General features: G+C 44.3%; 1 protein-coding gene across 1 annotated transcript; it reads left to right on the plus strand.

Moving 5' to 3' along the window:
- Positions 1–5,125: 5,125 nt before the first annotated feature.
- Positions 5,126–23,330, plus strand: LOC133751804 (uncharacterized). The gene is made up of 6 exons (XM_062181941.1): positions 5,126–5,161; positions 7,919–8,025; positions 11,689–12,014; positions 18,127–18,234; positions 20,457–20,586; positions 22,434–23,330. The coding sequence occupies exons 1-6, from the start codon at positions 5,126–5,128 to the stop codon at positions 22,438–22,440; spliced, it is 714 nt and encodes a 237-aa protein (XP_062037925.1). The 3' UTR covers positions 22,441–23,330.
- The last annotated feature ends 50 nt before the right edge of the window (positions 23,331–23,380 follow it).

Here is a 23,380-nt window from a genome sequence, read left to right on the forward strand (position 1 = left end):
GGAAAAAGGCCAAAAAGATAACTGCATGCCGTTTATTTGTTTTTGTTTTTGTTTTTTAAAGATTTATTTTATTTATTTGAAAGAGTTACAGAAAGAGGTAGGGACAGAGAGAGTGAGGTCTTCCATCTGCTGATTCACTCCCCAAATGGTCGCAATGGCTGGAGCACTTGGGCCATCCTCCGCTGCTTTCCCAGGCACATTAGCAGGGAGTGCTTTTGGAAGTGGAGCAGCCAGAACTCAAACCGGCGTCCGTATGGTTTGCTGGTGCTGGGGCTTTAACCCCCTGCGCCACAGCACCAGCCCCTGCATGCTGTTTTAAAATCATACTAGACTGGCGGTTCTCAAAGGAGAACAATTCTGTTCCACAGGGAACATTTGCTGTATCTGGAGATGCATTTTGTTGTTCCGGCTGAGAGGGGAGACACTCCCGGCACCTGATGAGGAAAGGCTAAAGATGCTGTGGCTTGGCAGAGAGTGCGCGGCACAGCCTCTGACAACAGAAAGTCAATGTATCATAATTTATAATGCTAAGATTGAGAAACCCTACACTAAGGAATTGTCTACTGAGCCTAATTAAGGGTCCTCTGATGCTCCTGATGACTGTAACGTTGTTTAACTTTCTTTTTAGATCTAACACTCTGTAGAGATGGATGTTAACTTATGGATGATTGATAAGCAGCAGCTAATTTCTGACTAGCACAAAAGCTTTATTATCCTAATAGTCATTGATCTTGTTTTATGTAACTTTGCAGTCTTATTCCAATGTTCCTCTTTTCTCTGAGTGCATGTATTCTTTTTTACTTTTTTTGACAGGCAGAGTAGATAGTGAGAGAGAGAGAGACAGACAGAGAGAAAGGTCTTCCTTTGCCTTGGTTCACCCTCCAATGACTGCCACGGCCAGCATGCTGCGGCCTGAGCACCGCACTGATCCGATGGCAGGAGACAGGTGCTTCTCCTGGTCTCCCATGGGGTGCAGGGCCCAAGCACTTGGGCCATCCTCCACTGCACTCCCGGGCCACAGCAGAGAGCTGGCTTGGAAGAGGGGCATCCGGGACAGAATCCGGCGCCCCAACCGGGACTAGAACCCAGTGTGCCAACGCCGCAAGGCGGAGGATTAGCCTGTTGAGCCACGGTGCCGGCCTCTGAGTGCATTTATGAGTAGAATCTCTGCTCAGCATTTGAGGCAGTTATGTTCCATAAAGTCACCGAGAACTCTAAGTTTGTCTATCGGGAACTGTTGTTCCTAAGGAAATTCAAGGTTAAGTTCCTGCAAGCTTCTGATCACAGAACTTTTGTCAGTTGACTAATGCCTGACCTTATTGTATGTGAGTTTCTCTTTAAAGACACCTTTCTATCTTGTTGATTCACTAACATCAAACTCATAACCAACAGAGCTATAACTCAGGGCAAAACAGAGCTTCCTGAACACAAACTTATCTTCTCTAAAAGGCACATCATTCCCCTCTTAGGAGCAAGAGACAACTTCAGAACTCTTCATGGGTGCCATTTTGAACATGGACATCCTCAAGGAAAACACAAAAATGCAGCATGAAGTAAACCATGAAAAGGACATTTTATTTTTTTAAAATTAAGTAACTAATTTAAGAGAGAGAGCTCCCAGCTACTGGTTCACTCCTTAAATGCCCACAACAGACCCTTGACTGGGCAGAATTCCAGGAACAGGGAAGCCAGCACTTGAACCATTACTGCTGCCTCAAAAGAGGTGTTCCTCTTTGACAGGAAACTGGGGTCAAGAGCAGAGCCAAGGGGCCGGCGCCGTGGCGTGGCAGGTATAGCCACCGCTTGTGGTGCCAGCATCCCATGTGGCCACTGTTTCCAGTTGTGGCTGCTACGCTTCCGATCCAGGTCTCTGCTGTGGCCTGGGAGGGCAGTGGAGGATAGCCCAAGTGCTTGGGCTCCTGCACACATATAGGAGACCCAGAAGAAGCTCCTGGCTCCTGGCTTTGGATCAGCGCAGCTCTGGCCGTTGCTGCATTCTGGGGAGTAGACCAGAAGATGGAGGACCCCTCTCCTCCCCGCCTCTCTGTAACTTTGCCTTTCAAATAAACAAATAAATCTTAAAAAAAGAAGAAGAAGAAGAGCAGAGCCAGATATTGAACCAAGGCACCCTGATATGGGATGTGGGTACCCTACCCACTAAGCTAAATACCCACTCCCAAAGGACGGAGAGTTGAGACAAGAATTCAAAGGATTGTCTGGTTAGACCTCAGCTGAGAAGTTATGAGCTGATCAAACTAAATATTTTACTGATCTGCACATGACCTCTGCAGGTCTTTAGAAACTCTGATATGGCCATGAGAGAGTTTTGAGTATTGCTTTTGGTGTTACAAACTGAGTATGGCAAGTAGACACAAATACAAAGTACATTCTAAAATACAAAATAGTTGAATAATGAAATCAAATGTGTTCATTTCTAATATTCTTTTTTTTTCTTATTTGAGACACAGATACTGAAAGAGAAACAGGCAGACAGAGATCACACATCTGCTGGTTCATTCTTCAAATACCTGCAATGGTCAGAGCTAGATCAGGCCAAATCTAGGGGCCTAGAATCAACCCAGGTCTCCTATTCAAATGTCAGGAACTCAACTACTTGAGCCATCACTGCTTCTTCCCAGAGTCTACATTAGCAGGAAGCTGGACTCAGGAGTAGGAGTCAGATCCCAAACTCAGACACTCAGATATGGGATGTCAGCATCTTCACCAGCATCTTAACTGCTGGGCTGAGCACTTGCCACTCCTCTTCTTTGTGAGCCAACTTCTCAAACTGTTAACTCCTTCATTACTCAGTCAGTAAATGCTTGACACATGTTCACCAACTTTGTATGAAAGTTTTGTTTTTAACTTTTGGAAAATCAAAATAGAAAATTAAACATGTCTCTGGCGTGAACATTTGTTCTCCAAGCATAACAAATGCCCATTGCCTTGTGGTGTTTGGCAGCAGCAGCTCTTCCAGGTTTATTTTAGTGACATGAGTTCCGGTCGCGTTTGGCTGGAGCCAAATGTGGCACAGAGCTTGCTGTCCTCAGAGCCATCTCTCCCTCCAAGTCTTCGGGGCTAAGCTCCTGCACCTGAGTCTGTTTCCCACAGGATGAGTTCTCCTTCAGGGGACTCTTGGTCCTCAGGCAAACAGGGGGCTACTGAGCACACCCCACGCCTCTCAGAAATGCCAGACTTAGCTGAATCTTAAGCTAAGGATCCTAGAGAAGGGTGGGGAGCTGGTCTTTGGGTTCATAGCAGCATGAAGTCAGGAAAGAGTTGATGGGGTTAAACCTGAAAGAATTCTTAGGGGAAATGTTCTCTTCAGGGTGAATCTTCTGCCCATTGAGATAATCCTCCAACCTAGAGCTTTCTGGAACCTAAAGAAATAAGAACAAGGCCCTCTGGCAAGATAAACATGTAGCTTCCCTAGCATATAGTTGAGAGGAGCAGGTGTACCATACAGTGCTTGGGAGACTGTATCTTGTAAGGCGCAACGCATAGATTTGAGTCCTGGCTCTGTTTCCATCTCCAGCTTCCTACGAATACTTACCCTGGGAGGCAGTGGGCGATACTTCAGGAACTGTGTCCCTGCTGCTAACATGAGAGTCTCATGAGAGTGAATTCCTTGTGTACTCCAGCACATGGGTGCTCTCTTTTTCTATCTTTCAGATAAAATGAAAATAAATTTAAAAATCTAAAAAAAAAAAGACCCATGACTTCTTCATACCTGGAATCATACATGCTTTATTCTTTCACGCTGTTATACATTTAATGCCTAGGGGAGTTTTAAATTTTAAAAATGGTATTTGAAAAGCTCAGCAAGCACTGTAGTAGTGCACCTTTTCCCTTGCCTGTTCCCCCCCCCAACCCCATCTACCTCTCTGCTCCCCTTCTCTTCCTCCCTCTTTTCGGACCTTGTAGCAACCCAAATCATCTCTATAGCCTTGGCCAGGAGGGATTTTGATCCCCAGAACACATTTGGCGATGTCTGGGGACATTTTACACACATGGAGAGTTAGATAAGGAGTAGCCCAAAATATCCATAGTGCCAAGGTTCAGAAACTCTGCTTTACCCAGGGGCCCTCAGACGTTTACTGTACTGGGCTGGAGAGTAAGGATTTTAGGCCACAGTCTGTTGTAGCTCTCAACTCATTATGTGAAACCAGAAGCAGACAATGTGTAACAATACAACCTTATTACTCACTTTGAAACTTGAATTCTCAATAATTTTCATGTATTACAAAATAATCTTCATTTGATTTTTTTTTCTAATGATTTAAAATTACGAAAACATTCTTAGCTTGTAGCCCATACAGTAACAGATGGCGGGCATGATTTGGTCCAAGGTCCCAGTAAACTAGAAAGCTTTTTTGCTTCCATCTATTCTAGAAGAAGCACAGTGTTTCCATTGAGCAAAACTATTTATTCATTCTCTCTCTCTCTCTTTTTTTTTTCACTTACAGCATTTTAAAGTCTGATTTGTGTCGTGTGTTAAACACCAGTGATTCAGCTAAGAAGAGCTGTGGATGAAGAATGGTCCTTTTTATGTAAGCAGTGATGTTATGTTCTGGTCATTAAGAACTGAATTTGTAATGGTCTCCTGGACTGGGGGAAATTATTCTTTTCCTTGAGTGTTTACAGTTTGCTTATTTAATCTTGGTCCTCTCTTTGAGCTTTCTTAGCTTCTGTTGGCTGAGTGCTAGGTTTTCGGAGTGAAGCCAGACCCAATTTTCTGTGGGGCTGAAATTTCATCACGAGCGAGTTCATTCAGATTCTGGGTCATTCACATTTCAAGTCTGCAATTTGATCTGATTATCACCGGCTGAGAAGAAACACTAAGAGCTCTATTATGTGGGCTGAACTGGGTAACAGGTCCCAAGAGTTGGGTCCAAAGGAGAAATTGGGAGTTGGGTAAGCAGTTGCTTTCTTTTTACTTCTCAGCAGTAGAGTGTCATGGGAAAGTTTCTCAAATATCATTTTCTGAAGGACAGCTGAAGAAAGTTTGAAATTTTTGCTGAAGAACCAAGAAGTGTGAACACTTCCTAGTACCCAGAGCTGCCAGAGTGGAAAGTAAGAAAGACTGGAGGGGATATGAAAGGCTCATTATGGGACAGGCGGAGGCATGCCTGAGACCCGAGGAGAGTGGAGGTGTGGTATGGTATTGTGCTTCCGCACACGCGTGTGCACAAGAGAGAGAGATTGAGATTTCATCTGCTGGCTCACTCTCCAAATAGCTACAATAACTTGGGTTTTGCCAGGCTGAAGCAAGGAGCCCAGAATTCCATCCAGGTCTCCCATGTAGGTGGCAGGTTCCCAAGTACTTGAACCATCTTCCTCTTCTTTCCCAGGCTCATTAGCTGGGAACTGGATCAGAAGCAGAGCAGCTGGGACTCAAATTGGAGCTCCGGTAAGGAATACTGGTGTTGCAAGTGGTGGCTTAATCTGCTGCACCACAATGCTGGCCCTCTCCGGTACGTTCAGAAATACTTGAAAAAACACCTAGAGGCCGGCACTGTGGCATAGCAGGTAAAGCCACTGCCTGCAGTGCTGGCATCCCATATGGGCACTGATTCGAGTTCCGGCTGCTCCACTTCCAATCCAGCTCTCTGCTATGGCTAGGAAAGCAGTAAAAGATGGCCCAAGTGCTTGGGCCCCTGCACTTGTGTGGGAGACCTGGAAGAAGCCCCTGGCTCCTGGCTTCGGATCAGCCCAGCTCCAGCCATTGAGGCCATCTGGGGAGTGAAGCAGCAGATGGAAGACCTCTCTCTCTCTCTCTCTCTCTCTCTCTCTCTCTCTGCCTCTGCCTTTCTAATAAATAAATAAATCTTTTAAAAAGTAAATAAAAAAGAAAAGAAAAAGCATCTAGAACCCATGAGAGGGTTTGCTACAGGGGCCATATATAAAGTATAGAAAACCCACCATTCGTTTATATTTACATATGAGAAAGAAAGCTGGTCTCCAGGGGGACAGCAGGGCAACCTGGAACCCGTGTCTTTCAACACCTCCAGGCTCAGTGATGTGGAGGACCCGCAGGTTAAGTGGATGCCCTTCCCAGTGGGAAACCCACCTCACGAGCTTGCCCCAGGTTCAGAGAACTGAAGGCAAAGGGCTGGGATGGACTGGAGTTGTCAGCCCAGCACCTGCTGTGTTTCCACCAACTCTGGCACAGAGTTCACTAGCGGCCACGCCTTAACCAGACCCACATGGGGGAGCAAGGTCTGAGAAGCATAGGCCCAGCTCAGCTACCTGACCCTGTTTAAAGCAACCACATAACACCCTATCTCTGGATAATAATAATATAATGACAGATACATAGCATTGACTACACACTAGTCACTTTTCTAAGTGTTTTATATGTATTAACTCACTTTAATTGCCAACACAGCTCCCCAAAAGAGGTAGATTATCAGCTTCGTTTTATAAATGAAGAAACTAAGCAGTAAATTTAAATAGCTTGCCTGTGGCCACATAGTTTACAAGTAGCAAAGCCATCGCTCAATATCAGAAAGTCTGGTTAGACTTTTTAAAATGTCAAGTCTCTTCAGATTAATGTATTTTAATATAATCCCAAGTAATATCCTAATGGACTGAGTGTTGAGAAAATGTGAATGTTTTCTAAGGGATCTTATGATGCATAAACATGTAGCAACACACTGTAGAAATTCAATAGCTAAACCCATTTCCAGAGGAATCAGCAAGGACTCAGATGGCTCTCAGGGTTGACATTGTGGAGCTGTCGCCTGCAGCTCCAGCACCCCATACCAGAGCACTAATTGGAATCCTGCTCCTTTGCTTCTGACCCAGCTCTCTGCTAATGTGCCTGGGAAGGCAGTAAATAATGACCCAAGTGCCTGGGCCCCTGTCACTCTTGTGGGAGACTCAGATGGAGTTCTTGGCTCTTGGCTTCAGCACGGCCCAGCCCTAGCCGATGTGGCCATTTGAGGAGTGAAGCAACCGATAGAAAATCTCTCTCTCTCTCTCTCTCTCTCTCTCTCTGTTGCCCCTTCTTTCAATCTGCCCTTCAAATAAATAAAATCCATCTTCTAAATAAAAGATAACCTCAACACAACTTAGTATGCAAACACAGAGAAAAAAACCAAACACCTAGAACCAAGCCAGTAGACTGTGAAAACTGTCTCCTGGGAAAGTATCTGGGAGCCCCTCCTCTCCGGGAGCCCCTCCTCTCCTGTACACTGCGTCATGACTGTGACATTGTCCGAAATAGAGCGAGATGAGCCATTGCATATTTTCTTGCTGCCATCCCTGCAAACCTGCCACCTTAGCCTCCTTCTGCCTGTGCACTTGGGTCCCCTCCTAACAGGGTAGGCCTCCTATTTTAGACAACCACTTCTAGATAATACAAAGTCCCTCTGGCCCTGTACTCAGAAAGGCAGGAGCAGTCAGGGGCAGGGAGGTCTGACTGGCAGGCACTGAGACAATCTGGCGTTGGCTGTCCTGGCTCTCACAGACGGCAGAGCTGGCTCTTAACCGTGCGGGGACACTGTGGGCTTTGGTGGGCAGCGCAGGCTGGGCTGATGCCCTGCATGGCAGATCCCTCAAGGGCAGAGCTTCTTCAGGGGCTGCTTCCTGCCTCTGGCCTCCTCCCCTTTCTCCTAGGGGCTGCCCTGCTCTTTTTTTCATGACTTCTTGGGCAACATGGAGGGAGCAAACCCTGTTTGTCTGGGACTTGGGGAATTTCTGCGGGTATGAGACTTTGGGTGTTACCATGGGGACAGTCCTGGGAAAGCCAACATGGTTCATCACCATAGACATTTCTTTAAACAGCACAAATCTGACCTCTCACCACCACCCTTGTCCACATCTGGCCCCTGAGAAATCAATACTTTTAACACGAAATCACTTCCCAAACACAGCCCTCTGCTGTCCCTAGTCACTTTGGCCACTCTGTCCCCAGACTCCTGGGGGTGGCTTGATTCAGACTCTGGTCCACCAGATCCACAAAGGCCGTGAAACCACAGATCACAACAAGAGTGGCCTCCTGGAGCCTGCAGCTGGGCTTAGGTGAGGGAGGAGACCACTGTCCCCCAGGTTCCTCCCTTCAGAGTCACCCCAACTCTCTTTAGAGAGACTCTCCTCCCTTGGCTGTTTAATGGCCAATCTTTATTTACTTGATGTTTATTTTTATATATTTGGAGGGGGGGATGTTTCAATCCACTAGTTCATTCCCCAGATGCTTACAATATTTGGGTGCAGGGTTAGGGTTGAAGCTGGGAGCCTGGAACTGAATCTGGGTTTCTCACATGAGTGGCAGGAACCCAGTCAGTTGAATCATCATGGCTACCACCCAGGATCTTCATCATCAGGAAGCTAGAGTCCAGAGTCAGAGCTGTAGCTGGGAATCAAACCCTGGCACTGCTACATGGGATGCTCATGTTTTAGCTGCTAGATCAAGTACATGCCTCCATTGTCAATCTTTTTATGCCTTGTCCTGTGAATTAGCTGTGGGTGGCTACTTTGCCAGGGCTGTTGAAGCACCACACTTGGGAATATAAGAGCACCTGCCACCTTTTTACCTTTTTTTTTTTTTTAAGATTTATTTATTTATTTAAAGTCAAGTTACACAGAAAGAGATGGAAAGGTAGAGAGAGAGAGAGAGGTCTTCCATCTGCTGGTTCACTCCCCAGTTGGCCACAACGGTAGAACTGCGCTGATCTTCCCATGCGAGTGCAGGGGCCCAAGGTCTTGGGCCATCTTCTACTGCTTTCCCAGGCCATAGCAGAGAGCTGGATTGGAAGTAGAGCAGCTGGAACTTGAACAAGTGCCCATATGGGATGCCGGCACTGCAGCTGGCGGCTTTACCACTATGCCACAGCGCCGCCCCCACCTTTTTACTTCTTTAATAACCTTTTCAGGCCCTAGAAAACTTGGTGATTGGAAGCATATTAGAGTTTTAGCATTGTGTTTCAAAAAACCATTAATGACAGAAAATTCAGAGCAAGGGAAGATTATGAAGCATGCAAACACTTTACTAGAGTCATAGAAAAGTTAACATTCTGTACATCAAAAATCATATGCAATTATAAAAGTCAAATGACAGCCAGGAGTATATTTGCAACAAAATGACAGGAGGCTAATAAATGTGATCAAGCATATTTTTTAAAAATTTCTGCAAATAAAGACTAGAATCCATATCTCACCACCAGGACCTCCACCTCTCCTGTCCAAGCCACTCTTGCTAGTGTTCTGGCTGGGAAGCAAAAGGGGTTAGGCTGAAGGACACCTCTCTTGACTCTCAATGCTCTACTCATCACCCAGCAGTTGGAATGATCCTTTAAAAATGAGAACAAGATGACATCACTGCTCTGTCTGGACTTACTCTGTGACTTTCCATTACCTCTATAATAAAACCCAAAGTACTTGCACACCATGAATAAGAAGATGACATGCCACCTTGTGCTAGCTGCATGCCTGATCTTGTAGCCTATCCATCTGCGAGGGAAGGACCTCTGTTTACAGCTAAGACTCCACGTTTAGAACAGTGCCTGTCACTGAGGAGGTACTCAATGGAATGAATGAACTAGTGGATAGAGGACTGGGGGAGAAAGACCAATGGCATATGTAGAGATGTTTTCTTTTTAATTTTAAAATGTCATTTATTTACCTATCTATCTATCTGTCTATTTATCTATCTATCTAAGAAGCAGAAAGACGGAGGAGCCAAAGCCAAGTACTCTTCAGGTCTCTCATGTGGGTGGCACAAACCCAATTACTTGAGCTATAACCACTGCTTCCCAAGGTCCACATTAGCAGGAGGCTAGAGTCAGAGCTGGAACTGAGTACTGAACCCAGTACTCGAGTGTGGGGCGTGGGTTTCTTGACCACTATGACCATGAGGCCAAATGCCTGCCCTGAGGATGCTTCAAAGGAAGGACGCTGTTCATCCCTGGCTAGTTGGTGGGGGAATCCTCATATACTGTTTGTAGTACAGATTAAGACACTTTGGGGAAACAATTTGGGAATAAGGATGTACAATATCTGAAGTTCCTACCTTCAGACTCAGTAGTTTCAATTCTGAAATACATATCAAATTATGACATGCAAATTGATTTAGGTAAAGAGAATTTATTATAGCACTATTAATCATAATAAAAGTGTGAAAACCTAAATGTCCAACACTTTTGTAAACAATGGACTAAGTTTTAAATTTCAATAACTTTTAGTAGGTTTAGCAATCTTTGGCTTACTCACATGAATATCCTTTAGGCCTTAAAATATTTTCCCAACACATCTTTATTCTTAGGTATGATGTAATGCTAAGTAGAAAAGCCAAATATAAAATTTTAGATATTATGGGATCATATTTTTTAAATATATGCATAAATAAAACCTTGAAGTTAATCTTTACAGTGTTAACTGTAATTAAAATTCTGGTTGATGGAACAACTAATGATTTAAATGTTATTCTTTGTACTTTATGCAAATTTAATATATTATTATTTTTAGACTCAGAAATGCATAAAAATTTTATTTTAGAAATGACTATAATTGGGGCCGGCATGTGGCATAGTGGGTAAAGTTGCTACCTGCAGTGTCGGCATCCATATGAGCACCAGACCAAGTCCCGGCTGCTCCAGTTCTGATCCAACTCTCTGCTATGGCCTGGAAAAGCAGTGGAGGATGACACAAGTCTTTGGGCCCTGGTATCTGCATGGGAGACCCAGAAGATGCTCCTGACTTCAGATTGGCCCAGCTTCAGCCATTGTGGCTATCTGGGGAGTGAACCAGTGGGTGGAAGACCCCTCCTCCCTCTCTCCTCTCTCTTCTCTCTCTCTCTCTCTCTCTCTCTCTCTCTCTATATATATATATATATATATATATATATGTCCCTCTGCCTCTCGCTCTCTATAACTTGGACTTCAAATAAGTAAATAAATCTTTATAAAAATGATTATAATTGAGAAACAGTTAATTATGGTGGTCATCAGCACCTCTATGACAAGTGGCTAGATGAACAAGAATCAAACATGCTTAAGTTCCATTTCCTTACAAAGCAACACCAGATAACCATTTAGAAATTTTTAAGTTCATTCCAATAGCTCAGATGTGTGTGAAAAGGAACTTTCTTTATTTTCTATGACTGGTTCCATTTTACTCTACTTTCTCTCCTGCTTCTTGATAGTAGAAAATACATGATTCATCAGCTAAAATTGTCTCCATATCTAATCTATTTTGAAATTATGTATTTGGGTAATGACTGTGGTGTTTATGATTCTTTCCATCTCTTTCTCACCTAGTTGATGTGAATCTGGAGGACATGGTTCATGAGTTGGCTCCAGAGAAGTGTCATTTGGTCTTTGTTGGCCACAATCACAGTATCTCACTACATCTGGCCACTTGCCACATCTACCACACTGTCTCTTGGCCTCCTAGTCATTGAGTCCTGTTCTGTCAACCACAGAGATAGGGCTGTCCCACCTGGTATTTGGGGCAGTATTCGTAACTGATATTTAAGACAACTCATTTTTATTGAGCACATACTATGCATAAGAGCCTTGTTCTAACAACTTGAGGTATACTGGCTCATATCAATCTCACACCATTTCTGGGAGGTAGGTACAGATAAGGAAATGGAAGCTTAGAGAGACTAAGACTAAAGACCTGTCAAGTCAGAAATCCCATGAACTTTATTACTGCCCCCAGCTGTCAGGTTCCCTCTCACTGCAGCCTTCTCATTCAAACCCCGGGACTCCTCTGCGCCCCTTCCCTAAGGGAACTCTTGGCTGCTTCTCCACAGGCAATAGGGGTCCAGCCCTATGAGTTTGGTCCTCTGATGCCCATACTTGAACTCCCTAACCATCTCTACTTCACCACTCCCATGCCAGGTTGGAGACAGGAGCAAGAAGAAGCTTACTGTTTTCCCAGGCTTCTCACAGGGAAAGAAGGAAGCTCATCACAATGGCTTGAGTTTTCCAGACCCCACCTGTTACAGACTGAATGCTTATACTCTCAAAATGCACATGTTGGAGACAGCCCCAGCATGATCTTTAAAGGTAGGGTCTTTGGGAGGTAAGTAGGTTTAGATTACCTCATGAGGACGAGACCCTCATAATGAGATTAGCTCTCTTACAAGAAAACAGAGAGTTCTCACTGTCTCTCCATGAACTTGAACCAAGGAAAGGCCACGGAGGACACACAGAAATGATGGCCATCTGTGAGCCCAGAAGTGGCCCTCATGCTCTTCTTTCTGATATGAATGTCCTCGTTTATACAGAAACAGTGCTGTGTTATAAGGTGTGCAGAAAGAGACTTGCAGTTGAATTTATCTGTGGAAGTTACCAAGTTGCCAACAATGTGTCTAAGTGGCTATCTTTCATTTTGCCGACATACCTGGACTCCAGGTAATGGTTCGTCGTGCAACAGGAAATAATCTACATTTTTTTTTTTTGACAGGCCCAGTTAGACAGTGAAAGAGAGAGAGACAGAGAAAAAGGTCTTCCTTCCGTTGGTTCACCCCCCAAATGGCTATTATGGCCGGCGCGCTGCGCCGATCGAAAGCCAGGAGCCAGGTGCTTCCTCCTGGTCTCCCATGTGGGTGCAGGGCCCAAGCACTTGGGCCATCCTCCACTGCCTTCCTGGGCCATAGCAGAGAGCTGGCCTGGAAGAGGAGCAACTGGGACAGAACCCGGCGCCCCAACTGGGGCTAGAACCCAGAGTGCCGACGCCGCAGGTGGAGGATTAGCCTAGTGAGCTGCAGCGCCAGCCTACCTTTTCCTTTTCAACCTCACATTCTCAAATCAGCTCAACATGGAAAAACTCTATGCTGTTCTTTCTATGTGGAGATTAACGTATACACAGTAGTTTGGCAACCCACTCCCAGAAGTAGTTGGAGTAGCAAGATTATAAAACAGAGGTGAACTCTACAAACATAGACAACTCAATCTGAAGCTTTTCTGGGTCCTTTGCTGACTTCTCAGCACTTCCCAGGGAGGGAGGGAATTCAGTTGTTCACTTTGGCTATTTATAATGCTTCTGGGTAAGATTAGGGGTAATGAGAAAATGATCTTTTTCCCTCTTTGTGTTGGCCTTGGAATCCATTTCCTATTCGGTCTTACTGTCCTCAACATAACAGAAATCCAAAGTTGGCAAAAACCAAAGCAGTTACATCAAAGCTTGGTAACCTGAGACTACCTCTGGTTTTTTTCTCCATCACCTTCTCCTTCTGCTCTGTTCAGGTTCATGCCTACAAAGCACCCCTAAACTGCAGCTCAGCAGGAGCTAGATTTTCAACAGACGACCAGAAACCCAGAGAATCCTATTCTATACTTACATATATTTTCTTCCAGCTTGGGAACACTCTAAAGTGAATGAAAATGAACAAGTGAACAAACCCCCACAGACTGTGATTACAGCAGACAAAGCAACCAGAAGAATCATTTTTCAATCAGATATCATTACTATAATAATTTTAATCAAGACAACTGAAAAGTTGAGTGGACAATCCAATCTATAAAATTCATATAAAATGATATAAAAATCGATCCATAATATTCATTTCTGTTTTCATTTGAATGCTCAGTAAGGGGAGGAGCAATCCTGCAAGAAATCCCATCCTTCCCTAGAAATAAAGTTCAGCATTTGGTGTTCACCTAATTCAGCATTTGGTGATTTTTATTCCTTCTTACTCCTTGGAAAAAGCACATGAATCTGATTCCTTCTTTATAGAAGTTACTGAAAGTAAACAAAAAATTCTCCTCTTAGGCTGCTTTGAGTGGTTCAGACAGAGGCATTCTAGTACTTGAATCAAAAACCTTAAAAGATATGTCTTCTGCTCTGGCAGTCATCGTGGTACAGCCCTGCTTGTCACGCATCACCAGCTCTGTCCTTGCCTGTGACCTCGGCCTGGGAAGAGGCACGAAGGGCAGTGCTTGCACATGTCTGCCCAGGCCAGAGCTGGCTCATTGCAAAGAAGCAAAACAATAATCAAAATAGTGTTAACCATAATAAGATGGATTTTTTTCCTTGTCAAAGCACTCTGGAGGACAAAGGTTATGGGCAGCCAGTTCAAAGAATAGAAAATGCAAAGGTCGCAGCACCATTTTTCATGTGAGAAATGCACTTCGTTCAGATAAGCCATTTTTCACCCAGCACACTGACAGACATAAGAGTCTGGTGACTCACCAGGCTGGGGAGCATGTCTCAAAACAGCCACTGTCAAAGTCACTTGCTAAGGTTCAACAAAATCTAACACAATTGTCAATGCATTTGGTCATTGACTCATAGGTTCCTACTTTAACTGCCAGGATAAATTATCCTAGAAATACATTCACTCATATGCAGAGTGACAGGTGTATAAGGTTGCTTACTGCAGTATTGTTTTAATGGCAAGTTACTGGAAACAGCCATAGTGTTGGTGACTGGGTCACTACCTACACAGATTATGGGACATCCCTGTGTTGGAATCTAAATCAACTCTTAAAAATACCAAGAAGAAAGAAGGGGTGATGGAGAGAAGGCTTTCCAATTAGAAGGCAAAAAGCAAACTATTAAAGAGGGCTACCATACCATTTGCACAAAATGGTTGAAGAAGAAGCCTACATGTATGTACAATGTTTTCTTATAGAAGTAAAAAATACCTCTGGAACACATACAGGAAATTGATAGCATATGTTGCTCTACTGAGGAGAACTAGAAGGCTGGGGTGCAGAGGGAGTGAAACCGTTTACTCTATTTCTATCTCTACCACACACACACACACACATTTATTTTTATGTTCGAATTTTGAACCACACAAATGTATCATCTCTTTGAAAACTTAAAAACACTCTTGTTTGTAAGTAGCAGACACTGTTCTTTTTATTTATTTATTTATTTGAGAAGCAGAAAGACAAAGAGAGAGTTACTCTTCAAATGCCTACAGTGGTCCGGACTGGGCCAAGTCCAGGACTCCTACATGAGAACCAATGACTTGAGCCATCACTGCTGTCTCCCAGGGTCTGCATTAGCAGGAGAGCTGGAATTGGGAGAGGAGCCAGGACTCAAACTCAGGCATCTTAACTATTATACTAAATGCCTGCCCCAACACTTTTATTTTTAAGAAATACCATATCACATTAAGAAGGTATGACAGATCAAATTTCCCAAAAAATGTGCGTGTATCGCATCACACACACTCTGCTAACCAGGTGATGCTGACATTCCCACTGAATCTAGGTGGGCTTGGAATCATGGGAAAATGACTCTGAATTTCAAGGCTAAGTCATTCAGAGTTAACTTACAGGAGTGAGTTGGCCAGCATTCATACACTTGCAACCCAGCTTTCAAGTCATCCCACCTGGTGCTTTGCACCTGTCCCATCCCCAGCTCTGCCCAAGTGAAATAAATGACAGTAAATTTTGGAATGGTTTGTTGTTACACAGTGATAAAAAAAAACTGCAGTAGGTGGGGATTTTTGAAAGTTTTTGGGAAGATACCTCCATGAAGTACAACGAAGGCAGGGATACAACTGCCCCTTGGGCACAGCTTGTACCTGCGCCGAGTCACTTTCTGGAACTGCTGTCTCTCCAATTTGGGGCTATTTTCAGGGAAGGGGAAATTGTAAAATGATCAGTCCTTGCCTTTGACTTTGGAAGAATTCCTACGATAATGCTAAATCGCGTTTTGTGTGAACTTAAATCTCAAGGAGAATCTCAAGCAAAATGCAACCTTAATTTTATGGCAGAAATCAGAGTTGAATAGGATTAGTTTAAACAGAAATTCTTACAACAGCACCATTTTGAATTATTCCCATAAAAATGATCAAGTTCCTTTGATTAGGGAGCTAGTAGACCCCTCCTAGTAAATCAAAAGAGAGATGGTGAAGGGCAAATTCCTCCAGGATGGCTTTAAGTTTAAACTAATGTTGTGGAGAAGCCATTTACTCTAGTTTTGAGGAAGCTGGGCTCTGGAGGCTCAGTGTGGTTACACCCATGGTGTCTTGATGATGTGGAACCGGTGATCTCTCTGTGCCTCAGTTTCTTCATCTGAGTCTCGCCTCTGACAACAGCTCCCACCCTATAGGGATGCTGTGGGTTTTGACAGACAACACATAAAACACTAGTAAGCATGTCTGATGCAAAATGAGTCCTCAATGAGTAACAACTGTTAATTTAATATACCAAACACTACATGTGATGTCCTGTGGGATTTATCCTCAATTAAGCCTTTGTCATTAGGACAAATTCAGACAATATAAGCAAGTCCTGGCCGAATGCTAGGTGCTAATAGGAAACTGCCTTCTATTACCAACCCTTTGCTTCAGGTCTCCATTCATTTCTGAGAGAGACCGACATGCTATGAATGTGATTATGGTCTCAGCATCCATGCCAGTCTCTTCCAAGTGTGCCTAGAATCCTGCAAAACCTGTTGACCTGAAACCTACCTTTTCTAAACTCGCATGCAGCTGGTGTTCTGGATACAGATTACAAATATCTCTGATCAGATACATTTACACAGTCTTCAAGTCACACATTAGACAGGACCATCTTGTTGCTTCGGCTCTTTCTGCTGATGAGAGCGGTTGTGAAGACCTTGAACTTTTCTGGAGCTGAAGTACAATGTCTGCTCACTAGTTCTGTGTGTGTTGAGAGGCAGCAGCCACAGCTCCATGAGCCTGGAAACAGAGCATTCGCAGTGTGTTCTGAAGTCAACCAACCCAAAAGTCATCTTCTGAAGTCCCATGGGTCCGCATGTGTCAGAGGTGACAGCCCCCTGGGAAGGTCAGTTCTGTGATGTTGGTTGGAGTCACCTCTGCACTCCATGCCACCAGCGCTTCCCTCAGTTGCATAAGCACCCAAACCTTCATTGCATCCTTTCAGCTGCTTTTCCTGCAGCCAAACCCTGACTGTTTCAAACAGAGAGCAACAAAGGCTGTCTTCCCCATGGTAGTCCTCGGTCAGGTAACTCCTTTTTCCAGCTTACTCAGTGTGACCTTGCTGTGCCTCTCTTTAATGTCACAGAACAAGCGAAAGGAGGAACAAGCAGAGGCAGTGCGATGCTAATAGGGGAATGTTTCTTTAAAAGCCACAGTGCAAACAGGGTTGATTGTGTCTACAAGGGGAAAGCCATCGTTCTGCTGCAGCACAGTAAGGGGGTGCTTTGGGGTCGTGTGCTGGGAGCACCTGGAGTACCCTCCAGCACAACTGTCCCTTAAACATAACAGGTAACTTGTAAAGTCTTGTTAGATCTCCCCACTTGGTCAGAGGGACAGTCCTGCTTTCATGTTCTCTGCTGTGCCACCGAGACAAACTGACTTTTTATGGTGCTACTTTCTTCATCATCACTGTCTTTGGGCTTTTCCAATGCTGTTCTCAACAACTTTTTCCTTTCCATCTCCCTCCATAGAGCCCAGAAATTCTCATACCCACTGCCCTAGCTTCTCTTGCCTTGGAAGCGACCACATGATGCATTTCCAGAAGAACTCTGTTTGAGGAGGCTTCCTGAAGTTTTTGTTAACCTTATAAAGGAGCAAGTGTTGTTAATGGGTGATTCCTCACTCTTCTCTCTCCATCTTGAAAATAAATAAAGTGTGGGCCAGCGCCGTGGCTCACTTGGTTAATCCTCTGCCTGTGGCACCAGCATCCCATATGGGCACCGGATTCTAGTCCCAGTTGCTCCTCTTCCAGTCCAGCTCTCTGCTGTGGCCTGGGAGGGCAGTGGAGGATGGCCCAAGTGCTTGGGCCCTGCATCCACATGGGAGACCAGGAAAAGCACCTGGCTCCTGGCTTCGGATCGGCGCAGCTCCGGCGGTAGTGGCCATTTAGGGGGTGAACCAATGGAAGGAAGACCTTTCTCTCTGTCTCTCTCTTTCTCTCACTGTCTAACTCTATCTGTCAAATAAAAAAAAAAAAAAAGAGAAAATAAAGAAGGTATCTGGAGCTGTAGCAGCTGTTTTGTGAATGTGAGGACACAGTCCAGTTCATCAAAGATAGCAGAGGGAAAAGACAGAAGGAGCCTAGATCATTGATGACTCCATCTGCCCTAAACTCCTCACTCCTGGACTTTTCCTCAGGTGGCAATAACAAAACCAAGTTGTTTAAGCAAATGCTGGTAAGGTATTTGATTCTTTGCAGCCTTGTTCCTATAAAACATGTTATTTATATCTCCTGAGATTTTTTTCTCTTTTAGGAACCCAGCAAGATAACCGATATGAAAGTTCTTTGAAAACTATAAAAAGGGAACTAATTTTAAAGTCTTACTTTAAGAAGAATCAGATGTTCTTCGTAGGAGCTCAAGGTAGAGGAAGTTCTAAATGAAATGATAAATGATTGAAATAAACATGCCGCATATTACTTTCAACAGCTCGGATGAAGGCTCATTTCTTTCTTAAATTATTAATAACCCCATTTAGTACTTGCAGAGTGCCTTGCCATCATTTGATATTTAGTCTTGTGAATTTCCCTGGCAGATTGTGAAGTCTCATTTTACAAGGGAAGAAATGAAAACAAGCTTTTTCAAACACTTTGTGAAGTCCACCATCTGCCTGTGGTAGACTCAGAACTAAAAAGCAAAGCATCTCACAGTTCAGTGTGTCATCAGCTCCCTCCTGGAAGCTTGCTATGCAGCATCTGACACAGTCCAAGGACACCCTAAGCAATTTTTTAAATGCTGGTGTATATGTATATTCAAAATAGAGCTCAGCTAATCCTGAAGCATTCCTTATAATGTGAACAAAATGCTTTTATGTACAATATTAGGGGAGGACAAAACAGGATATCTTCTTCCCTTGACAAGTGTAAGTCTGCTTATCTACTGACATCTTCAGCCCATTCTGGCACAGAAGCAATGACTTCAGATTATTTTGTCTCTTTCCTGATGCACCTGGTGATAAGCAGTAAATGGGTAGCACTTTTGATACTACATGTTGAGGGGAAAAAAAAAAGAAACCAATTAAAGAGAAATGTCGAACTGCCTAAAGAGGAAGTGGGTTCATGCTAACCCTTGAAAAAGATGCAAAGAATTATTTCAGAACAAAAACGCCTGTGCAAGTGTGGTGCTCAGAACCTTCCTCCTATTTTGACCCACGAAAATGTTCTGGCAAGCCGGCGCCGTGGCTCAATAGGTTAATCCTCCTCCTTGCGGCGCCGGCACACCAGTTTCTAGTCCTGGTCGGGGCGCCGGATTCTATCCCGGTTGCCCCTCTTCCAGGCCAGCTCTCTGCTGTGGCCCGGGAAGGCAGTGGAGGATGGCCCAAGTGCTTGGGCCCTGCACCCGCATGGGAGACCAGGAGAAGCACCTGGCTCCTGGCTTCGGATCAGCGCGATGCACTGGCCGTGGAGGCCATTGGAGGGTGAACCAACGGCAAAAGGAAGACCTTTCTCTCTGTCTGTCTCTCACACTGTCCACTCTGCCTGTCAAAAAAAGGAGAATGTTCTGGCAATTTTAATCATTTTTTGTTTGGTTAAACAGAAATGTGGTGCTTAACTAATAATGTTATTTTCAAGGACAAATGTATGCATTTCAAAGGCTTTTATCCAAATTCTGAGTTAGTAAGCTTTACAGGAAAAGAGAACAAAAATTGGGAAAAAGAAAAGAGAGAGCTTAAACAGAAATACAAAAAGATCTTAATTAAGACTACAGTATTTCTATCTCTATTTTCAAATCCAAAGAAAGCTGAGACTTTCTTTTCTAAAAGAGGGTTTATTCATTCATTCATTCATTTATTCTTTTAAAAAGCAGAGTGAGAGAGAGAGAGGAGAGGAAACATAAAGTTCCTTCATCCACTGGATAACAACTCAAATGGCTTCAAGCCTACCAAAGCCAAGAGCCAGGGACTCCATCTTGGTCTCCCACTTGGGTGGCAAGGGCCCAAGAATTTGGACCATCTTCCATTGACTTCCCAGGTGCATTAGCAGGAAGATGGATAGGAAGTGGAGCAGTTGGAACTTGAGCTAGTACTCCTATAAGGGATGCTGGTGTTGCAGGTGATGATAAAACCTAACACAACACCAGCCCCCTAATAGAATTTCTTATGCCAGCTCTACTACTTCCTAGCAATGAGACCTTGACCAAGTGACTCCCTTTCCATGTTTAATTTCCTCAAGTGATAAATGACCATAATGTGATCAACTTCATCAAGTGGCTGGACAGATTGAATGAGATGGTATAGCAACAATAAACGTTAGTTCTTATCATTAACTGATAAAGCTATAGAACCGTTGATACAAATGAAAAAAGGCATGTAAGACAACTACCATAAAAGTTGTCAGAACCTCTAGCCTGGCTGGAGTCGTAGTGAACATGGTTGACTTCCTGGGTAGAACTGCTCCATCAGCACCTGTTGGGATTTAAGCTACCGATGTTTAGGCCTTTGCTCTCAATCAGTTGGAAAGCACCTGGCAGGGCCTAGCTCAAGTATATTTGGTAAAATATGAAGGGCAGACCCTTGAGAGGTGACAAAGCACTCTTTGATTCAGTCCATCATTAAGGTCAACTATTTTTGCCAATGGACATTATAGGGGACACAGCTGAACTTGAGGAAGGAGAAGGTGGTGTTCAGCAAGAAACAAGTGCTCTTGAACAGAAATCCACTGCAAAAGGAGAGGAAATGATGAAAAATTACGGAGGAATGATTATCTGCAACAAGATGTAAGTGTATGCCCAGAAATGCACTTTCTGGAAAACTGGAATAGGTGAACTTGGGAATGCTCTCTGGACTTCCTGCTGAGGTCCTAAGATTAGGAAAATAGTGTACTTCATGGGAGAGTGGAAACTCTGTGAGATGTTTACAACTCTGTAGCAAGGAGACTTAAAGTCTGTTGTGTTTGTCTATTTAATTTGTGATGACATTTTCTGTCCTGAAACACATGAGATGAAAGTTAGGGAAGAAAGAAAAGAAAACATGAGAGTGGGGCAAGCATGGAATCACTAAGGCTTCACAAGGTACTGGGATTTGAAGTTGACGTGTTGAGCTAGAACTGGACACAGTGGGGAGAGAAGGAAGGGAGGGAGGGAAGGAAGGAAGGAGGGAAAGAAAAAAAGGAAGGAAGGAAAGAAGAAAGGAAGGAAGACACTGTGTTTGGTGGGAACTTCTTAATAGAAGAGGAAGGAGGAAAGAAGGGAGAGAGGAATAAGAAAATGCTATTCGTTGTTCCAGTGTCTGGGTAAGAATTCATTATCTTTATGTCTGTTGTGCCAAAGCTTTTAGTGGCACTGTGGGCAGAACCACATCCAATACTATTTCAAAACTATGATGCCTTTTGACAAGGCAGAGTATATGGAGGGCTGGAGGAACCAGATTAATGATGAAAGAGGGGAGAAGAGCCAGTCCCACAGAATCAGCTCAAGTACTTGAGTCTCTGCAGCCTACGGCGGGGACTTGGGTGGAGGTCTTGCCTCCTGACTTCAGCCTAGCCCCAGCCCCAGTTGTTGCAGGCATTTGAACAATGAACCAGCAAATGAAAGACCTCTCTCTCTCTCTCTCTCTCTCTCTCTCTTGCTCCCTCTCTCTCATTCTGCCCTTCAAAACCCTCAAATTTAAGAGTTTTGGAGTAACATTTCTCCTCCTCTTCCTATGATGACAGGCTGGCCGGGAGACGACACATTCCCCACATACCTATCCTCTGAGGAGCCCTGGTGAGGAGTTTGTGCCTCACTCTCTCTATCCCCACTCTGCAAGCTTGATGCTGTGCTCACTACAGAGGACAGTGACACTTTTCTCTCTTTGCCTGCTTCAGCTGTTGGATGCAAACAGGCATCCAACCTGCACCTGCCTCCACCTGTCCCCATGCAGTGAGCCTATCTGGGCAGCACCCTTCACAGGTTGGAGCCTTTGCTGGAGACTGCTCCCTACAGGCTTTCCCTTGTAGCTAGCTGAATAAATGGACTCGCAGTCTTTCATCAAGGCCTGGACACATCCCCAGTGTGAACATGCAGATTCTGGAATTGAAGAAAACCTCAGGTCTAAACCATTGCCCTCCATGTCTTAGCAGAAGCCCTGCTAAGCTGTGAATGTAGTTGATCTATCCTGTGAGGGTTTGCTTCATCAGTCAGCACCCTGGATAGAAGTAGGGGAGAATTTTACACCTACAGCACCTCTAGAATCTAGGCTGGAAGGTAAGTAGAGACTCTCGTAAGATGGGCATTTGGGCAGCCAAGGGCAGCTCAGGAAAACCACAGATATTGGTGAGGGACCTGGTGGTCAGCTTGGGCTGGGGCAGCTCATAGTAGCTTGTGACATGGCCATGGCTGCTACAGCAGGCCCCAGTGTGGTCAGAAGCAGAGTTCCCAGACTTGGTAAAAGCTCTTTATATGCTTGTGGGAAGAAGATTGTTGCTGTCATCCTTTCTCCCCACTTAGTGCTGCTCAGCCAGGTCTGCACAGGGAGTTGGGTCTCCCATCAGGCACCACTGTGATCTCTCTGGCCTTGGGGTTGTTGGGCCCTCAGTAGCACATACAGTTCAGTACCTCCAAATTCCACTTTTTTTATCTTGCAGGAAATGACATCAAGATTCAAGTAGTCTGTTGGAACCCAGAAGCTTCTGCCTGGGGTTCGGTAAATACCTACTCTCCCTCCAGATCTTGAATCGGCTCCTGGACTGAGTATGTTGTCAAGTCTGCTCATGGTTGCAGGGTTTAGAGACCCCGGCTGCAGTTTCACCCACAGAGTGGCAGTGGGGCAGACAAGAGGAAGCTGGGTCTTCTCTTGGAGGGGATGCACCACATTGTGCATCTGCAGTGGAGCCAAACCAAACTAAGCAACTCATTGCGAGCCGAAGGATAAGAGGAACCATTTTGAGATTCCTGCCAAGCACACTCTGTTGTTATGAATTTTCTTTCCTTGGTGATATATCAGGGGAGAAAACACTTATAAAGAGACTTGATCTTGCATCAGAATAGTAGTATGAAAAAGCAAAATGAAAAGGGAGACACATTGAGAGGGAAGATGGGGTGGAGAATATGCTTTCTCCTTTGGAAAAGAGTTGTATGTTTTTTAAAAATGGACTGTGAAAAGTGTAACTATTCTAGCTCTTACACAAGGAGCAGTCACTGCAGGAGGGAGTTCACAAAGACCAAATAAAGGATGCTTGGTCTCTAGAGCTAACTGGGTCCGCTCCCTGTGAGAGCCAGGCTGGAGACAACTGTAGGGAGAGGCCCTTTCTTCTCTTCGATTCTTATTTAATTTTTTTTACAAAGCCTTTTATTATGAAAATTTCCAAACATTCAAATGAAGGGAGATGGACCCTCCACGTGCCTGTCTCAGCTCCAGCAGCTATCACTACACCTCCCCCTCCTGAAAACCACAGTTCCTGCTGGATTTTTTTGAAGTTAATCTCAGACATTGTGAGAATTCATCTACAATCTCAAAGAAAGCAGAATTTTAAAAAGCAAATTTTAACCACAATATAATTTCACATAAAATTATAAATAATATAAAATCATA

This window comes from Lepus europaeus, chromosome 2 (assembly GCF_033115175.1).
Source record: "Lepus europaeus isolate LE1 chromosome 2, mLepTim1.pri, whole genome shotgun sequence".
Taxonomy (NCBI): domain Eukaryota; kingdom Metazoa; phylum Chordata; class Mammalia; order Lagomorpha; family Leporidae; genus Lepus; species Lepus europaeus.

Coding starts and splice junctions, on each gene's coding strand:
- LOC133751804 (XM_062181941.1), top strand. CDS start 5,126: ATGCCTGAGACCCGAGGAGAGTGGAGGTGTGGTATG. Junction 8,026..11,688: donor GAGCCTGCAGCTGGGCTTAG/GTGAGGGAGGAG, acceptor CTCTCACTGCAG/CCTTCTCATTCAAACCCCGG. Junction 12,015..18,126: donor CCCCAGCATGATCTTTAAAG/GTAGGGTCTTTG, acceptor TTTCTCTTTTAG/GAACCCAGCAAGATAACCGA.